Source organism: Rana temporaria, chromosome 1 (genome assembly GCF_905171775.1).
Source record: "Rana temporaria chromosome 1, aRanTem1.1, whole genome shotgun sequence".
NCBI classification, from domain to species: Eukaryota; Metazoa; Chordata; class Amphibia; order Anura; family Ranidae; genus Rana; species Rana temporaria.
Window position 1 is genome coordinate 205,592,442 of NC_053489.1, and position 19,579 is coordinate 205,612,020.

The window sequence follows — 19,579 nt, forward strand, 5'->3', positions numbered from 1 at the left end:
AGGAGTATCAGACCACTGCAACTCTACGAAGACCTGGCCGTCCCTCTAAACTTTCAGCTCATACAAGGAGAAGACTGATCAGAGATGCAGCCAAGAGGCCCATGATCACTCTGGATGAACTGCACAGATCTACAGCTGAGGTGGGAGACTCTGTCCATAGGACAACAATCAGTCCCTGTATACTGAACAAATCTGGCCTTTATGGAAGAGTGGCAAGAAGAAAGCCATTTCTTAAAGATATCCCTAAAAAGTGTCGTTTAAAGTTTGCCACAAGCCACACCAAACATGTGGAAGAAGGTGCTCTGGTCAGATGAAACCAAAATCGAACTTTTTGGCAACAATGCAAAACGTTATGTTTGGCGTAAAAGCAACACAGCTCATCACCCTGAACACACCATCCCCACTGTCAAACATGGTGGTGGCAGCATCATGGTTTGGGCCTGCTTTTCTCAGCAGGGACAGGGAAGATGGGAAGATGGATGGAGCCAAATACAGGACCATTCTGGAAGAAAACCTGATGGAAGAAAACCTGATGGAGTTTTGATCCAAAACATAAAGCAAAATCTACAATGGAATGGTTCACAAATAAACATATCCAGGTGTTCGAATGGCCAAGCCAAAGTCCAGACCTGAATCCAATCGAGAATCTGTGGAAAGAACTGAAAACTGCTGTTCACAAACGCTCTCCATCCAACCTCACTGAGCTTGAGCGGTTTTGCAAAGAGGAATGGGCAAAAATGTCAGTCTCTCGATGTGCAAAACTGATAGACGTACCCCAAGCGACTTACAGCTGTAATCGCAGCAAAAGGTGGCTCTAACTTAAGGGGGCTGAATAATTTTGTTAAAAAAGTTTAAAATATCCAATAAATTTCGTTCCACTTCATGATTGTGTGCCACTTCACCGACATGTACATTTGATCTGCAGTTGACCTTCTGAGTGGGTTTTGCATTTTTGTTAACTTGAAATGCAACCCCCCCCCCCCCACAAAAAAAAATTGACAGCGGTTTTACAGTTCCCTACTTTAAAAAAAAAAATTAAAAGAGGTTGGATAAAAGGTTTGGTGTAGTTTAGAGAGAACAAAAAAACAAAGGCCCAGATTCTCAAAGGGCTTACGGCGCAACGCAATGTACGCCGTCGTAAGTCCTAATCTGGGACGTCGTATCTATGCGACTGCTTCTTAGAATCAGTTACGCATAGATATCCATTAGATCCGACAGGCGTTAGGCTCTTACGCTGTCGGATCTTAAATGCAATTTTTTTTTTTGCCGCTAGGTGTCGCCTCCGTCGTTTACCCCGTTGAGTATGCAAATTAGCAAAATACGCAAATTCCCGAACGTACGCGCGGTCGACGCAGTGAAGTTACGACGTTTACGTTAGATTTGCGACGCGTAAAGTTGCCCCTGCTATATGAGGGGCAACCAATGTTAAGTATGGCCGTCGTTCCTGCATCGAAATTTTAAAATTTACGTTGTTTGCACAAGTCGTCCGTGAATGGGGCTGGATGCCATTTACGTTCACGTCGAAACCAATGACGTCCTTGCGACGTCATTTGGAGCAATGCACCCTGGGATATTTTCTGGACGGCGCATGCGCAGTACGTTCAGCGCGGGAACGCGCCTAATTTAAATGCTCCACGCCCCCTACCCGGCTCATTTGAATTAGGCGGGCTTGCGCCGGGTGATTTACGCTACGCCGCCGCAACTTTACAGGCAAGTTCTTTGTGAATAAAGCACTTGCCTGTAAAACTTGTGGCGGCGTAACGTAAACCAGATACGTTACGCCCGCATAGTTTTACGCCCATGTACGAGAATCTGGGCCAAAGTGTAAAGCCCTGTACACACTATCAGTTTGTCTGATGAAAACAGACCGATGGACTGTTTTCATCGGACAAACCGATCGTGTGGGGGCCCCATCATTTTTTTTTCCATCGGTGTAAAAAAATAGAACATGTTTTAAATTTTTCCTATGGATAAAAAAACGATAAAAAAAAAAACGATCGTCTGTGTGGAAGTCCATCGGTCAAAAATCCACCCATGCTCAGAATCAAGTCGACGCATGCTCGGAAGCATTGAACATCATTTTTCTCAGCACGTCGTAGTGTTTTATGTAACCGCGCTTTGGCACGGTCTAATTTTTGACTGATGGTGTGTAGGTAAGACTGATGAAAGTCAGCTTCATCGGATATCCGACGAAAAAATCCATCGGATTAGATTCCATCAGAGGCTTAAAGGAACACTAAAGGTTCGTTTTTTATTAGATCAATTGATTGCTGTTAGTTAGAGCATTTAACTATCACTTACCTTGTTTTTCCTTTTGACCTCCAAAATACAGAAATCCAGGTTTGAAAATGCCATTTCCTGTCACTCCTCTTCTTGCTTTCCACCAGCATCTGAGCCGTTTTGCATGGTGGAAAGTAGAATGTGCTCACCCCCTCCCTATGACTACAGCCCTGCGTGAAGATGCTCTCTTATCCCTCACAGGCATGGAGGCTAAGCCTAATAGGAACTGTAGTTCCCATTAGGCCGTGATGTAGCAAGAATGAATGCGCACCGCAAACCAGGAAGTCAGTGAGAATAATGATTCAGGAGTGACGGAGGTGAATAAAACAGCTCGATTTCAACAGGTATCAAACTAGTTATAATGCAAAACATTACTTTTTACTTTATCAGCTACTGTCAGACTTTAATTTAAGAGGAAAATATTTTTGTCTTTACAACCCCTTTAAGAGGCCGAAGAGTGACTTGGTTGTAAATTAGGAGTGTTAGGGGTCTGTTGTACAACTTTGATGATCCTTCTCACAGTGCATTCCCCCCTTTCATTCAACTTCCAGTATTGTGGCCCCCCCCCCCCCCCCATCTCCAGCACTGCAAACCCCTTTCCTTACACCTCCAGCACTGTAAATCCTCTTCTCTCAACTCCAGCAGTGTGACCCCTTTTTCCTCCCACCTCCAGCATTGAGAGCCCCATTCTCCTTTCCCCCTCAGCAATGTGACCCCCCATTCTCCTCCCACCTCTAGCACTGTGACCTCCTCCTCTTACTTTCAGCACCATGCCCCCCCCCCTTATTCTCTTCCCACCTCCTGGAGTGTGAGCCCCTCTTCTCCTCCTACTTCCAGCACTATGTCCACCCCCTTTCCTCATATCTCCAGAACTGTGACCTTATCCCTTCACACCTCCTAGTACTTTGACCCCCCCTCCATCCCTAACACTGTAACCCCATTCCCCTATCTACAGCATTGTGACCCCCCAATCTCCTACCATATCTAGCTCTGTGACCCCCTTCTCCAACCTCGAGCACCGTGAACCCCCCTTTTCCACCTGCCTTCAGCAATGTGACCTAATTTTCTCCCACTTTCAACACTGTGACCCCCTGTTCTCCCACCTCCAGCATTTGAGCCCCCCTTCTCATCCCACCTCCAGAACTGTGATACCTCCCTCCTTCAGCACTGTGACCTCTCCTTCACCTCCCACCTCCAGCACTGTGACCTCCTGCCCCTTCTCATCCCACCTCCAGAACTGTGATTCCCCCTTACCTCCCACCTTTATCACTGCGACCCCTTCTCCCACTCCAGCACTGTGACCCCTTCTTCTACTCCCACCTCTACCACTGTGACCCCTTCTACTCCCACCTTTAGCACTGTGACCCCTTCTTCTCCCACCAACAGAACTGTGATACCTCCCTCCTTCAGCACTGTGACCTCTCCTTCACCTCCCACCTCCAGCACTGTGACCTCCTGCCCCTTCTCATCCCACCTCCAGAACTGTGATCCCCCCTTACCTCCCACCTTCAGCACTGCGACCCCTTCTCCCACTCCAGCACTGTGACCCCTTCTTCTACTCCCACCTCTAGCACTGTGACCCCTTCTACTCCCACCTTTAGCACTGTAACCCCTTCTTCTCCCACCAACAGAACTGTGATACCTCCCTCCTTCAGCACTGTGACCTCTCCTTCACCTCCCACGTCCAGCACTGTGACCTCCTGCCCCTTCTCATCCCACCTCCAGAACTGTGATCCCCCCTTACCTCCCACCTTCAGCACTGCGACCCCTTCTCCCACTCCAGCACTGTGACCCCTTCTTCTACTCCCACCTCTAGCACTGTGACCCCTTCTACTCCCACCTTTAGCACTGTGACCCCTTCTTCTCCCACCAACAGAACTGTGATACCTCCCTCCTTCAGCACTGTGACCTCTCCTTCACCTCCCACGTCCAGCACTGTGACCTCCTGCCCCTTCTCATCCCACCTCCAGAACTGTGATCCCCCCTTACCTCCCACCTTCAGCACTGCGACCCCTTCTCCCACTCCAGCACTGTGACCCCTTCTTCTACTCCCACCTCTAGCACTGTGACCCCTTCTACTCCCACCTTTAGCACTGTGACCCCTTCTTCTCCCACCAACAGAACTGTGATACCTCCCTCCTTCAGCACTGTGACCTCTCCTTCACCTCCCACGTCCAGCACTGTGACCTCCTGCCCCTTCTCATCCCACCTCCAGAACTGTGATCCCCCCTTACCTCCCACCTTCAGCACTGCGACCCCTTCTCCCACTCCAGCACTGTGACCCCTTCTTCTACTCCCACCTCTAGCACTGTGACCCCTTCTACTCCCACCTTTAGCACTGTGACCCCTTCTTCTCCCACCAACAGAACTGTGATACCTCCCTCCTTCAGCACTGTGACCTCTCCTTCACCTCCCACCTCCAGCACTGTGACCTCCTGCCCCTTCTCATCCCACCTCCAGAACTGTGATCCCCCCTTACCTCCCACCTTCAGCACTGCGACCCCTTCTCCCACTCCAGCACTGTGACCCCCCCTCTTCTAGCACTGTGACCCCTTCTTCTACTCCCACCTCTAGCACTGTGACCCCTTCTTCTGCTCCCACCTTTAGCACTGTGACCCCTTCTTCTCCCACCAACAGAAGTGTGATACCTCCCTCCTTCAGCACTGTGACCTCTCCTTCACCTCCCACCTCCAGCACTGTGACCTCCTGCCCCTTCTCATCCCACCTCCAGAACTGTGATCCCCCCTTACCTCCCACCTTTAGCACTGCGACCCCTTCTCCCACTCCAGCACTGTGACCCCCCCTCTTCTAGCACTGTGACCCCTTCTTCTACTCCCACCTCTAGCACTGTGACCCCCTTCTTCTCCCGCCAACAGAAGTGTGATACCTCCCTCCAACACTGTGACCTCTCCTTCACCTCCCACCTCCAGAACTGTGATCCCCCCTTACCTCCCACTCCAGCACTGTGACCCCCCCTTCTAGCACTGTGACCCCCCTTCTACTCCCACCTCTAGCACTGTGACCCCTTCTTCTACTCCCACCTTTAGCACTGTGACCCCTTTTTCTCCCACCAACAGAAGTGTGATACCTCTCTCCTTCAGCACTGTGATCTCTCCCTCACCTCCCACCTCCAGCACTGTGACCTCCTGCCCCTTCTCCTGCCACCTCCAGCACTGTAACCCCCCATCTCCTCCTACCTCCAGCACTGCGACCCCTTCTCCCACTCCAGCACTGTGACCCCTTCTTCTACTCCCACCTCTAGCACTGTGACCCCTTCTACTCCCACCTTTAGCACTGTGACCCCTTCTTCTCCCACCAACAGAACTGTGATACCTCCCTCCTTCAGCACTGTGACCTCTCCTTCACCTCCCACGTCCAGCACTGTGACCTCCTGCCCCTTCTCATCCCACCTCCAGAACTGTGATCCCCCCTTACCTCCCACCTTCAGCACTGCGACCCCTTCTCCCACTCCAGCACTGTGACCCCTTCTTCTACTCCCACCTCTAGCACTGTGACCCCTTCTACTCCCACCTTTAGCACTGTGACCCCTTCTTCTCCCACCAACAGAACTGTGATACCTCCCTCCTTCAGCACTGTGACCTCTCCTTCACCTCCCACCTCCAGCACTGTGACCTCCTGCCCCTTCTCATCCCACCTCCAGAACTGTGATCCCCCCTTACCTCCCACCTTCAGCACTGCGACCCCTTCTCCCACTCCAGCACTGTGACCCCCCCTCTTCTAGCACTGTGACCCCTTCTTCTACTCCCACCTCTAGCACTGTGACCCCTTCTTCTGCTCCCACCTTTAGCACTGTGACCCCTTCTTCTCCCACCAACAGAAGTGTGATACCTCCCTCCTTCAGCACTGTGACCTCTCCTTCACCTCCCACCTCCAGCACTGTGACCTCCTGCCCCTTCTCATCCCACCTCCAGAACTGTGATCCCCCCTTACCTCCCACCTTTAGCACTGCGACCCCTTCTCCCACTCCAGCACTGTGACCCCCCCTCTTCTAGCACTGTGACCCCTTCTACTCCCACCTCTAGCACTGTGACCCCCTTCTTCTCCCGCCAACAGAAGTGTGATACCTCCCTCCAACACTGTGACCTCTCCTTCACCTCCCACCTCCAGAACTGTGATCCCCCCTTACCTCCCACTCCAGCACTGTGACCCCCCCTTCTAGCACTGTGACCCCCCTTCTACTCCCACCTCTAGCACTGTGACCCCTTCTTCTACTCCCACCTTTAGCACTGTGACCCCTTTTTCTCCCACCAACAGAAGTGTGATACCTCTCTCCTTCAGCACTGTGATCTCTCCCTCACCTCCCACCTCCAGCACTGTGACCTCCTGCCCCTTCTCCTGCCACCTCCAGCACTGTAACCCCCCATCTCCTCCTACCTCCAGCACTGCGACCTCCTTCTCCCACTCCAGCACTGTGACCCCCCCCCCCCCCCTTCTACTCCCACCTCTAGCACTCTGACCCCTTCTCCCACCAACAGCAGTGTGACATCTTCATTTTCAATCCCAGCAGTGTGACCCCTTCTTCCACCTGCAGTACTGTAACCCCCCACATCTAGGACTGTGATCCCCTATTTCCCTAATTCCTCCAGCACTGCAGCCCTCCCTTCTCCTCTGGCCTATAGCACTGTGACACCCCTCTCCTCCAGCACACCGACTCCTTATCTCCTCCCACCTCCAGCAATGTGGCCCTCCTTCTCCTCCCATCTCTAGCAGCGTGACGCCCTTCTCCACCTGCCAGCAGTGTGTCCTCATCTTCCCCCACCACCAGCACTGTAAGCCCCATTCCTCTTCCACCCCAAACAGTGTGACCCCATCTCGTCTCACCTCCAGATCAGTGACCCCTCTCCAGCCTTTTGACCCTCTTTCCTCATACTTCCAGCAATGTGACCTACCCCCTTTTCTTTACACCTCTTTGCTCTGTAACCCTGCTTCTCCCACCTTTAGCACTGTCAGCCCCTCCTGTCTTCTCCTCCTACCTCCAGCACTGTGAGACCCATCTTCTTCTCTCACTCCCAGCACAGTGTGACTCCTCTCCTTTCCTCCATGGTGGTGTATACCCTCTCTCCAGTAGAATGAGCCCTCACCTCCTACAGTTGGGCCCCTTCTCTCCTCGGGCAGCGGGACCCTTTTCTCCTCACCTTCAGAAATGCAACCCCCCCTTTCTTCTCCAGCAGGATGACCCCTCTCTCTCCTCCTCCAGCAGTGTGACCCTTCTCCTCCAGCAGGGAGATCCTTCTCTTCTCTCCTCCAGCGGTGTGACCCTTCTCCTCCAGCAGGGAGATCCTTCCCTCCTCTCCTCCAGCAGTGTGACCCTTCTCCTCCAGCAGGGAGATCCTTCCCTCCTCTCCTCCAGCAGTGTGACCCTTCTCCTCCAGCAGGGAGATCCTTCTCTTCTCTCCTCTCCTCCAGCGGTGTGACCCTTCTCCTCCAGCAGGGAGATCCTTCCCTCCTCTCCTCCAGCAGTGTGACCCTTCTCCTCAAGCAGGGAGATCCTTCTCTTCTCTCCTCTCCTCCAGCGGTGTGACCCTTCTCCTCCAGCAGGGAGATCCTTCCCTCCTCTCCTCCAGCAGTGTGACCCTTCTCCTCCAGCAGGGAGATCCTTCCCTCCTCTCCTCCAGCAGTGTGACCCTCTCCCTTCTCCTCTCCTCCAGCAGTGTGACCCTTCTCTCTTCTCCAGCAGTGTGACCCTTCTCTCTTCTTCTCCAGCAGTGTGACCCCTCTCTCTTCTTCTCCAGCAGTGTGACCCCTCTCTCTTCTTCTCCAGCAGTGTGACCCCTCTCTCTTCTTCTCCAGCAGTGTGACCCCTCTCTCTTCTTCTCCAGCAGTGTGACCCCTCTCTCTTCTTCTCCAGCAGTGTGACCCCTCTCTCTTCTTCTCCAGCAGTGTGACCCCTCTCTCTCTTCTCCGCCAGCAGTGTGACCCCTCTCTTCTCCGCCAGCAGTGTGACCCCTCTCTCCTCCAGCAGGGAGATGCTTCTCTCTTCTTCTCCAGCAGTGTGACCCACTCTCTTCTTCTCTCCTCCAGCAGTGTGACCCCTCTCTCTTCTTCTCCAGCAGTGTGACCCCTCTCTCTTCTTCTCCAGCAGTGTGACCCCTCTCTCTTCTTCTCCAGCAGTGTGACCCCTCTCTCTTCTTCTCCAGCAGTGTGACCCTTCTCTCTCTCCTCTCCAGCAGTGTGGCCCCTCTCTCTTCTCCAGCAGTGTGACCCCTCTCTCTCCTCTCCAGCAGTGTGCCCCCCTCTCTCTCTCCTCTCCAGCAGTGTGCCCCCCTCTCTCTCTCCTCTCCAGCAGTGTGACCCCTCTCTCCTCTCCAGCAGTGTGGCCCCTCTCTCCTCTCCAGCAGTGTGGCCCCTCTCTCTCCTCTCCAGCAGTGTGGCCCCTCTCTCTCTCCAGCAGTGTGGCCCCTCTCTCTCTCTCCTCTCCAGCAGTGTGGCCCCTCTCTCTCTCCAGCAGTGTGGCCCCTCTCTCTCTCCAGCAGTGTGGCCCCTCTCTCTCTCTCCTCTCCAGCAGTGTGACCCCTCTCTCTCTCTCTCCTCTCCAGCAGTGTGGCCCCTCTCTCTCTCCAGCAGTGTGGCCCCCCTCTCTCTCTCTCTCCAGCAGTGTGGCCCCCCTCTCTCTCCAGCAGTGTGGCCCCTCTCTCTCTCCTCTCCAGCAGTGTGGCCCCTCTCTCCAGCAGTGTGACCCCTCTCTCCTCTCCAGCAGTGTGGCCCCTCTCTCTCTCCAGCAGTGTGGCCCCCTCTCTCTCTCTCTCTCCAGCAGTGTGGCCCCCCTCTCTCTCCAGCAGTGTGGCCCCTTTCTCTCTCCAGCAGTGTGACCTCTCTCTCCTCTCCAGCAGTGTGGCCCCTCTCTCTCTCCAGCAGTGTGGCCCCTCTCTCTCTCCAGCAGTGTGGCCCCTCTCTCTCTCCTCTCCAGCAGTGTGGCCCCTCTCTCTCCTCTCCAGCAGTGTGGCCTCTCTCTCTCTCCTCTCCAGCAGTGTGGCCCCTCTCTCTCTCCTCTCCAGCAGTGTGGCCCCCTCTCTCTCTCTCTCCAGCAGTGTGGCCCCCCTCTCTCTCCAGCAGTGTGGCCCCTTTCTCTCTCCTCTCCAGCAGTGTGACCTCTCTCTCCTCTCCAGCAGTGTGGCCCCTCTCTCTCTCCAGCAGTGTGGCCCCTCTCTCTCTCCAGCAGTGTGGCCCCTCTCTCTCCTCTCCAGCAGTGTGGCCCCTCTCTCCTCTCCAGCAGTGTGGCCCCTCTCTCCTCTCCAGCAGTGTGGCCCCCCTCTCTCTCTCTCTCCAGCAGTGTGGCCCCCCTCTCTCTCCAGCAGTGTGGCCCCTCTCTCTCTCCAGCAGTGTGGCCCCTCTCTCTCCTCTCCAGCAGTGTGGCCCCTCTCTCCTCTCCAGCAGTGTGGCCCCTCTCTCCTCTCCAGCAGTGTGGCCCCCCTCTCTCTCTCTCTCCAGCAGTGTGGCCCCCCTCTCTCTCCAGCAGTGTGGCCCCTCTCTCTCTCCAGCAGTGTGGCCCCCCTCTCTCTCCAGCAGTGTGGCCCCTCTCTCTCCTCTCCAGCAGTGTGGCCCCTCTCTCTCCTCTCCAGCAGTGTGGCCCCTCTCTCTCCTCTCCAGCAGTGTGGCCCCTCTCTCCTCTCCAGCAGTGTGGCCCCTCTCTCCTCTCCAGCAGTGTGGCCCCTCTCTCTCTCTCTCTCCAGCAGTGTGGCCTCTCTCTCTCCAGCAGTGTGGCCCCTCTCTCTCTCCTCTCCAGCAGTGTGGCCCCTCTCCAGCAGTGTGGCCCCCCTCTCTCTCCTCTCCAGCAGTGTGGCCCCTCTCCAGCAGTGTGGCCCCCCTCTCTCTCCTCTCCAGCAGTGTGGCCCCCCTCTCTCTCCCTAATGCTGGGACCGAGTGTGCGAGTCTCTGTGTGTCTCTGTGTCTGTCTGCTGGGTGTGGCCTGTGAGTGGATGATTTGAGCTCCCAGCTGTGACCGTCTATCTGCTCCCACCCTCAGAGGAGGGGGATCGGGTTCGGTGAGACTTTGCTGGCAGTGTGCTGCTGAGGATCGGGAAGGGAATGTGACCACATACAAAGGATCCTCGCCCTCCCTGCCTCCGTACAGTCGGGTTTGTGGATTGGATGTAGAGGAGGAGTGGATGGTGTGCGCTCGGTGCTTGTAGTGGAATAAAGGAGCCGTTCTGTCATTGTGTACACGGAGGAGGCTGGATAAAGCTGTGACTTCAGAGCTGCATAAATGCCTGCAGAACTCCAACAGGTCAGTGCTGTGCCCCTGTATGTGTATAATATATGTATGCACGGTGTGTGTGTGTCCCATGGCTGTATGCTGCAGTCTATTGAGCTGTGCTGACTGCAGAGCTGTCCTCATCCCTCCACAATGTGCAACACCAACTTTACCACAACAATCCTGGGGGGGAGAACTTTGTCTTCTAGTTCAGGGGGGGGGGGGCACACTCATCCCATCCCATCTATTGTCTTATACATCTCACTCACCTATAGACATGCCTCATGTGTGGCCACTTACCTTCTCATCATCCTGTACTCTTCATTAGGTACCTGCATTTCACAGTTTCTCTAACTCCATAGGAGCCAAAGCTGCCTGTCTGTGAACTGACATCTCTTGGTTGCTATGGGTTACTGCACCTTGCATGCCATGAGATTGCCTTGTTTTCAGAGATCTGATGTGATCTTTTCTAATCTATCTAATTGTATGGATACATGCCTCTCCTCTGCTAGAAGTGTCAGCATTGCTTTCCACACTTCACAAAGTAGATCACAGCTTTCCTGGCTGAGAAATTGCAGCTTGGAGAGAGAAGAACGCACCCTCCCATCCCATTCCATCCCCTGATCCCCTGATCCTCATCCCCTGATTCCCTGATCCTCATCCCCTGATCCTCATCCCCTGATCCTCATCCCCTGATCCTCATCCCCTGATCCTCATCCCCTGATTCCCTGATTCTCATCCCCCTGATTCTCATCCCCCTGATTCTGATTCCCTGATTCCCTGATTCCCTGATGCCCTGATTCCCTGATCCTCATACCCTGATTCCCTGATCCTGATCCTCATCCCCTGATTCCCCCCTGATCCTCATCCCCTGATTCCCCCCTGATCCTCATCCCCTGATTCCCCCCTGATCCTCATCCCCTGATTCCCCCCTGATCCTCATCCCCTGATTCCCCCCTGATCCTCATCCCCCTGATTCTCCCCTGATCCTCATCCCCTGATTCTCCCCTGATCCTCATCCCATGAACATAAAGGATCAGGAGCCATCCTGTGTGCTGCAGATCACACTTCCATGGCTGTAGTATATGAGATTGGGGTTCCCGTCCTGAGGATTGGCTCTTGTGCTACTAAAGTCTCTGATTTATAAAGCAATATTTAAAGAACTCTTTTCATCCAAAAATCAGCCCCCCCCCCCCCATCCCCTTCCCTCTTTTCCAAATGATGCTGCTTCTCATAATGGGGTGGGTTTCTGTCACCACATCCTCCTTTTGTAATTTAATATCTTGAAAGCCAAAGAGATTATGTGATGTTATTTCACAGATCAATATCTCCATCCGTTAGATTGCCTTTCATTTTTACTACCTAACTCATTAGTGACTTATTTATAGGACGCGCTTTTATACAGTCTGATGCCATGTAACATTTTCAAATGCTGACCACATCTTTTTATTTATACCGTAGAAGCTGGTGTGTGGTTATGCATCAGATGGAATGTAGTTTGTTATGTAATCTATGAGTTTGTGCTATAGGCAGGGCTTTTTTTTCAGGGGGAACTCGGTTCCACCACCTCTGGCTCAGACCCTTTGGTGCCTGCTCACCACAATCGCTTGTAAACACAGAAGTCTGGTTTCTGTGTTTATAAGTGACAGCTCTGTACTCTGTGTGTAACCCCCTGAACTCTGCATTCTGTATGTAATGCAATCCTGGTATTTATTGACCCTTCTACTGTTTGTGATATCTGAACGGGGTCGTGGTTGAGTTCCTGCACCTATTTTCTGAGAAAAAAGGCTCTGTCTACAATGAGATTTATGTCACCTCTTGTGACTCCCATGTATAGTAGCCACACCTGCCGCTCAGAGCGCCTTCACCTGGAGAAGCTCCTACTAAACCATGAACAATGCTACATCTATTACAGAACATGGCACATAGATTTTGGATTTTTTTTTTTTTTTTTTTTTTTTGTCAATCCTTTATTTTTTTTTTGGATTCCTAAGTCCAAGTTTTTTCAAAGTGGTATTAAATTTGAATGTAAATGAGAGCATCTGACTTCAGCACTTGCCTTCTCATCATCATCGTCTTTAAAAGCTCGACCATCTTCTTAAATGAGCCGATCCAAGGATTCCCCATGACAGGCTCCCTGTTCTTGGGTGGCTCCATTGCCTTGAATTGTCCCTATGGAGCCACCGTTTGTTTTCCGTGTGTGTGCTCCCCAAGAGGCGCTCCAACCCGATATCGGCAAAGACATTGTACTGACATGCACAGGCACCTAGAGAAGACTGGACGTGGGTACACGTTCCCTGTGGCCCTTGGAATTAAAGGACCTTTTAGTCCCGAGGAGAGGAATCTGGGGACTTTCAGAAACTTGTGACATTTTCCCAACTGGAAGTTTGGGTGAAGCCGTGCAGAGCAAGCCGGAGACAACAAGTGTTCTAGACTTTTTTTTTCAAAGGAAATCTAGGTGAGATTTACTAAAACTGGTGCAGCTGTGCATAGTAACCAATCCGCTTCTAGCTTCAGCTTGTTCAATTAAGCTTTGACAATAAAACCTGGAAGCTGATTGGTTACTATGCACAGTTGCACCATTATTTTTTTCTTTTTGTAAACCTCCCCCATGATGTTCTATAACAGTGGTCTCCAATATGTGTCTCAGGAGCTGGATGTTGCCCTTTGCTTGCCTTTTATCTGGCCCTTGGGGCACTCTTCCTTCCAACGATGGGGGCACTCTTCCTTCCAACGATGGGGGCACTCTTCCTTCCAACGATGGGGGCACTCTTCCTTCCAACGATGGGGGCACTCTTCCTTCCAACGATGGGGGCACTCTTCCTTCCAACGATGGGGGCACTCTTCCTTCCAACGATGGGATATTTGTTACAGAAGCCACAACATTTTCTATTTTCACCATCCACAGTCTTGCCCCTCTAAAGTCTGAAGGATCGTAAACTGGAGACCCCTGTCCAATGCTTAGTTGGCCCATACAGAATTAATTCTAACAAAGTACTACTTTGGTTAATAAAGAGTATAAACTTTGGTGCTAAAGTTGTGTCTGTCTGTTATATTGTTTTTAGTAGTTGAATTTTGAAAATGTATGTGTTGTATACATTCTGTAACCTCTGTCCATCTTTCTAGCGATGAAGGTTATATCATGTCTGTTGGGTAGAACACGTGGGGCCTTGAGAAGCTGTTTTATGTGAACGTCTCCACTGCACTTTCTGACATGGCTCCTGTGTAGGTGTAAAGCGGGACAGATCACTTAGTATGTCCTGAGCTCAGGGAGTTGTAGAATTGCTATTTCTTACGACTGTTTTATTGGAACATAAGTGTGTGTGTATATAATATTTTTTTTTTTTTTTTTAAGAGGGAAATTTTTTTTATATATATATATATATATATATATATATATATATATATATATATATATATATATATATAGTAAGTGACTAGAAATGTATGATTTGGTTTATTCTGCAGAAAGTTGACTTGTGATTGGTAGTTCTGAGTCGCTGCATTCTAGAGTTCTGTTTCCATTGAGGCCCAGAGATAATGTTGGTTATCACAGGACCAGCTTTTTGAATGTATGTGTAAATCTCGCTTGCATTGCTGTCTTTCTGCTAATTGCATCTATTTTTACAGTTCCTGGGCTATTATAGAGACACTGCGTGTTATTAAAAATCGAATGCATACAGTCTACACAGGGATTAATTTACTTAAACTGGAAAGTGCAAAATCTAGTGCAGCTCTGCGTAGAAACCAATCGGCTTCCATTTTTTGATCTACTTTTTTTTTTTTTTTTTTTCTTTCATCAGTATCCTATTGCGGACTTCCTGTCCCTTAGCCAAAACAGTGAGTGACAATCTCTGCAAATTAAGGGAATTCCTTGGACTCTAAGGTCTTCAGAACTTTTGGGACTACCTAAAACTTATTATTATTATTATTATTATTATTATTATTATTATTATTATTATTATTATTTATTATTTTTTTTTTTTTTTTGGTATAATTTTTTTATTTTTCACTTTCAATGATAATGGTAAACAGGACAAATGGTGAGGGTAAATCTCCGCAATGGGGGCAAAGACCGCAATCCCTTTGCACTCCATTCAAATGTTTTTATTTTTTTTTAGTTATTCTTTAATTGAACAAGCTGAAGTTGGAAGCAAATTGTCTATCATGCAAAGCTACACCAGATTTTTCACTCTCCTCCAATTTTAGTAAAACATCCCCACAGCCTGCCTGCTCTGAACTTCATACTTTCCTAGCTGTGATTGTACCAAAGTCGGCCCACTCCTCGTTTTGGTTATTTGGAGAATTGTGACCCTCTGCTTGTGATGCAAGAGATAAATTCCAAAATCCACCCACTGCAGCCTCCTTGTATTTCTTATACAGAAAGCCTGTTTGGTACTAAAGCTGGCCGTAATATTAACAGAATTTTCGTATGAACATTAGGATGAAAATTCTCATGGGAACATCCTTTCTTGCTATCATCGAGTCAATGGAGTTCATTTGAAAACCCCTAATATATTTAATTCAGACCTGCTATTTAAATGTAATCCTAGAAGTATTAAAAGGGTTTCATTACAATATTTATGAATGTTTTGTACACAGTGGGCATTCTTTCTTGCAGATCCAAAGGGTGCATGCATTAATAATATGTGGGCACTATTCAGTGCAGGAGTTCTGTGAGCCCAGACTGGCATGATGCACTCCTGATGGGTGTGTCCATGGCAGTCTAGACTCACCGGAAGGCCATCATAGGTGACACTGCTGGTGGAAAGGGCAAGTAGTGTGTGGATTTGTAGGAGAATACTAAGCATAAACTGGAGGTCTGCCTTTTGTAGGTACCCTATTGGTGACCCTGTAAAGTGCCATCTAGATTTTGTCTATAGTGTATTACAAGGAATTTTACTGAACTTCCTCGCATCACAAGTTTTGATGGATAGTGTTTGTATTTCATTGACTTACTGCTTTCATATGTTGCTGGTTTTGGATGTGGTTTTAGATCGGGTAGTACCAATTTCGAGTATTTTCACGAGTACTCCAAAAAATTCTCAAATTGCATGCGATGGCTGTGCGATGAAAACTTGGCCATATAAACCTGTACAGGACCCTTTTATTTTTTTGGTCCGGACCACAATCGGATTGCATGGGTATTCACACTCATGTGATCTGATGTATATCGCAGTGTGAACTATTAATTCGGACAGCAAACTGATTTGGGGGTTTCCTTAACTTTCTATTGCCACTCCCATAAGTTCTCATGGTGCAGTGTGAACTGCCGGTGGGAGACATGCAATGCAGGAACATGCATGGGTTTCCGCATCGCTGCAGTTAACCCAGCCTGATGCCCAAAACTGACATCTTTTGCCATGCGATTTGAGCCCATACAAAATGAATGGTCTCAAATCGCACTGCAAAGAAACGCATGCAATTTGATCAGGTATGATTCCTGTCTGAATCACATGTGGTTTCCTGCACTGCTCCTGTGTGAACCCAGGCCGAAAGCACTATGACGAGCCTGGGTTCACACAGGAGCGTAGAATGAAACCGCATGTGATTCGGACAGGAATTGTACTGCATTCCTGTGCAATTTGAGCCCATTTATTTTGTAGGAGTTCAAATCGCATTGCAAAGGTATCGGTGCAACTCTCTAGTTTTAGATACTCCTGATTTGCAATTGTGTGCCTGTTGTATTGTATAGTATGTGCAGGTTTGGGTGCTCTGCACATCACAGCGCAGTAGGATTAGCCTGGGTGCCTATTTTGTTTGGTCTGTACATGTTGAACCATTATATAGTTAAGCTCATGCCAGAGGGGGTCTCTATGTAGTACTGCAGTAGAGTGTTTGCTTATTTGTGATAAGGATCCCTCCACATTCTTCTGTGCCTCTTACCAGTGAACAGTTTGCATACCACAAATGTCATTGTCAGTCTGGAGCACCGTCTGAAATGGGCTTGGGACTATTTCTACCTACTGAATGGCGTGCAACCCATTTCACGCACCTTAGTGGTAATTGAAACTTCTCCATATGTTACAACTTGTAGATTTCAGCGTCTGTACTCAGTATGTCTAAGCTGTGTCAGGGAAAATACATGATCTCATTGCACTGCAGTTTTTGTTTGTTTCCATTCTGCTCAGATATCCTCAGCAGGTAGGAGTGCTGTGCTTCTTTTTTGAATTAGTAGGGTGTGTCGGGTGAATGAGCCTGAACTGGGCGTTATTTGAAATGCAGGTTTACTTGTATGGACAAAGAAAATAATAAATCTAATTGATAATGGCACAATGCACTTGGCTGATGTTTCAGTCTTTGAGTCTAGATGAAAATTATTGATCTCTTAAAATGTAGTTCATGTCCCCTGTGTTTTGTCCTCGCAGATGGGAGCTTGATCTAGACAGATGAGTTATGTGGCTTAACTTTTGGCTTCTGCTGTCTTTCTTCACTTTAAAAAAAAAAAAAAAAAAATTAATAACAATTCGTTGTTTTGGTGAGTCCCAGTAATGTCTTTTTGATTTCTTTCTGCAACGTATTTGTGTTTGTACAACATTATCCTATCTTTCACTATATTTTCAGACATATTGGGCACATATCCCAGGGGTTGACAAATTTGCTTGGAATCTAGGAGCCAGCTAAAAAAGTTAGGAGCCAGAAAACGCGCCCCGTCCCGACGAACTTGCGCACAGAAGCGAACACATACGTGAGCAGCGCCCGCATTTGTAAACGGTGTTCAAACCACACATGTGAGGTATCGCCGCGATTGGTAGAGCGAGAGCAGTAATTCTAGCCCTAGACCTCCTCTGTAACTCAAAACATGCAACCTGTAAAAACAACCCCAATGGAGATTTTAAAGGGTAAAAGTTTGTCACCATTCCACGAGCGGACGCAATTTTGAAGCGTGACATGTTGGGTATCAATTTACTCTGCGTAACATTATCTTTCATAATATTAAAAAAAAAAATGGGGATAACTTTACTGTTGTCTTATTTTTTTTATTTAAAAAAAGTGTAATTTTTTCCCAAAAAAGTGCGCTTGTAAGACCGCTGCACAAATACGGCGTGACAGAAAGTATTGCAACGATCGCCATTTTATTCTCTAGGGTGTTAGGATAAAAAATATATATAATGTTTGGGGGTTCTAATTAGAGGGAAGAAGATGGCAGTGAAAATAGTGAAAAATTACATTAGAATTGCTGTTTAACTTGTAATGCTTAACTTGTAATACCAACGGCCACCACCAGATGGCGCCAGCTTACACATCTGGTGGTAATAACTTGTAATACCAATGGCTCATTACCAGATGGCGCCAGCTCACTTCCAAGCCAAGTCGCCAGGACCCTATTTCTAGTCGCCCTGGCGACCGGGATTTGTCGAGCCCTGACATATCCTAATGTGTTTAAAACTTCTATGAGTATACTGTAATATATGGGAAGTTGATTGTGTTTACTGTAAAATGCAATAAAGACGGCCATGGCTATATTCCAGTAGTAGTTTGGTCATTGTCCTGTGATGGTAACAGAACAAAGAGGCTCAAGGTTTGTCCTTGTGTCCAGCTGGCGAGATCTGTTAGTTTGGCTGGACCATTCGGTGGCTGCCTGTTTTTTTGGACCATTCTGCGCATGGTCCAGTGGTCACTGAAAAGGATTTCAGTACCTGACCATACCATGTGGCTCCTTGCATTGCTAGAAGAGGGGATTCATTTCAAGAGTAAGCGATCTTTAGCAACTTTATGTCAAAGGTTTATGTGGATGTATTTACAAAAGACGCAACCTTTTGACATTAGAGACAACCTTCATGTGAAAATACTTCAGCCATATTACATGTAAAATATCTCCATAAGCTAGTTGTCCTTCTTTCCTTCGTACTTTTGTACTTTTTGTTCCATGCTTGCATACTTGCAGTTGTGTCCTGCTAAAGGCATGGCATTCCACCACTTTGGTGACTGATAAGGTCTTCCTCTTGACAGCCTATTTATCTTTAAAGGCTGACCTTTTGCAGGAGTCAAAGGTGTCTGTGATGCCCATAAGCCAGTAATTATTCTATTTAGTTTTTCTTGTTTCAACAATTTTAAATCCAGCATCCTCTACGTTGGAAGTCTACAACCCCTGTCTGGCATGAGGGATTCCCGCATCAACACTGTCTGTCCTGCGACCCGTGGTAGCAGGAAAAGAAATTGGCTCCATGTATGGCCATCCTTCGTAAACCATGCATTGGTCTTGCTAGGAGAGAAGGTCGGACTCTGTTCACTTGGTTGGAAAGTCTGCATACACAGGAGGTGAATTGGATGGTAAGCTCCTAAGATGGCAGAAACTTGTGTGACTGGTTCTGTGCTCTCTAGCTGCCACATGGAAATGTTTTCTTTAAACTGTGTATAAAAACCCCAACCTAACTTTTAGTATTTTGGCGGTGTACCTGTTTAATCCCGCCAGAAATCTAGTGCTGTGCAAGCTGCCATGTTATTGCCCTGCCTGGTTCACCCTTGTGAACTACAGAAGATGAGGAGATTGGGGGGTGTATTGTAGTTATGAGTTCTAGATTGTAAGCTCTAACGAGCAGGGCCCTCTGATCCCTCCTGTATTGAATTGTATTGTGACTGTACTGTCTTCCCTGATGTAAAGCGCTGCGCAAACTGTTGGCGCTATATAAATCCTGTATAATAATAATAATGACACTTGCTGTTCTACGGCAGCAACAACACTCCTGTATAGACCAGGACAGTGAGGGAGCGTTGTCACTCTAGGGCAGGGAATGTGTTACTGGCAAGATCCCCCAAGGGGGGGGGGGGAGCCTAAACAAAATTGTTGCCAGCAGATCTAACAACTGGAAGGCTGCATTATGTGTTTATTTCCTCCTCCTAGATTTTTTTTGTCACTGTTATAACAAAATAAGTAGATCTGCTGTCCACATGTCTGATCTTCCAGAGTGGGTCGTTCCTCTGTGCCATTCAGCCTTTTTATTTCAGGGAAGACTAGTTGGAATCGTCAGACATGCATTTATAGACTGGAGTATGGTATTTAGAACAGCTGATCATACTATGGGGGGTTCAGAGGTTGGTCATATTTATATATGTGCTTGTGTCATTCCAGCCACCCTTTTTATA

At 48.8% G+C, this 19,579-nt stretch overlaps 1 protein-coding gene across 4 annotated transcripts in view; it reads left to right on the forward strand.

Moving 5' to 3' along the window:
- The window catches only part of ARVCF (ARVCF delta catenin family member), a 422,733-nt gene that overhangs the window by 139,843 nt on the left and 263,311 nt on the right, over positions 1-19,579 (forward strand). The window contains exon 1 of one of the 4 annotated variants that reach the window (XM_040347920.1): positions 10,218-10,525. The exons of the other annotated variants lie outside the window; for them this stretch is intronic. Coding sequence (XP_040203854.1) covers positions 10,505-10,525 — 21 coding nt within the window. The 5' untranslated portion in view covers positions 10,218-10,504. Of the gene's footprint in view, positions 1-10,217; positions 10,526-19,579 lie in introns of those variants that run through there. 4 annotated transcript variants of the gene reach the window in all.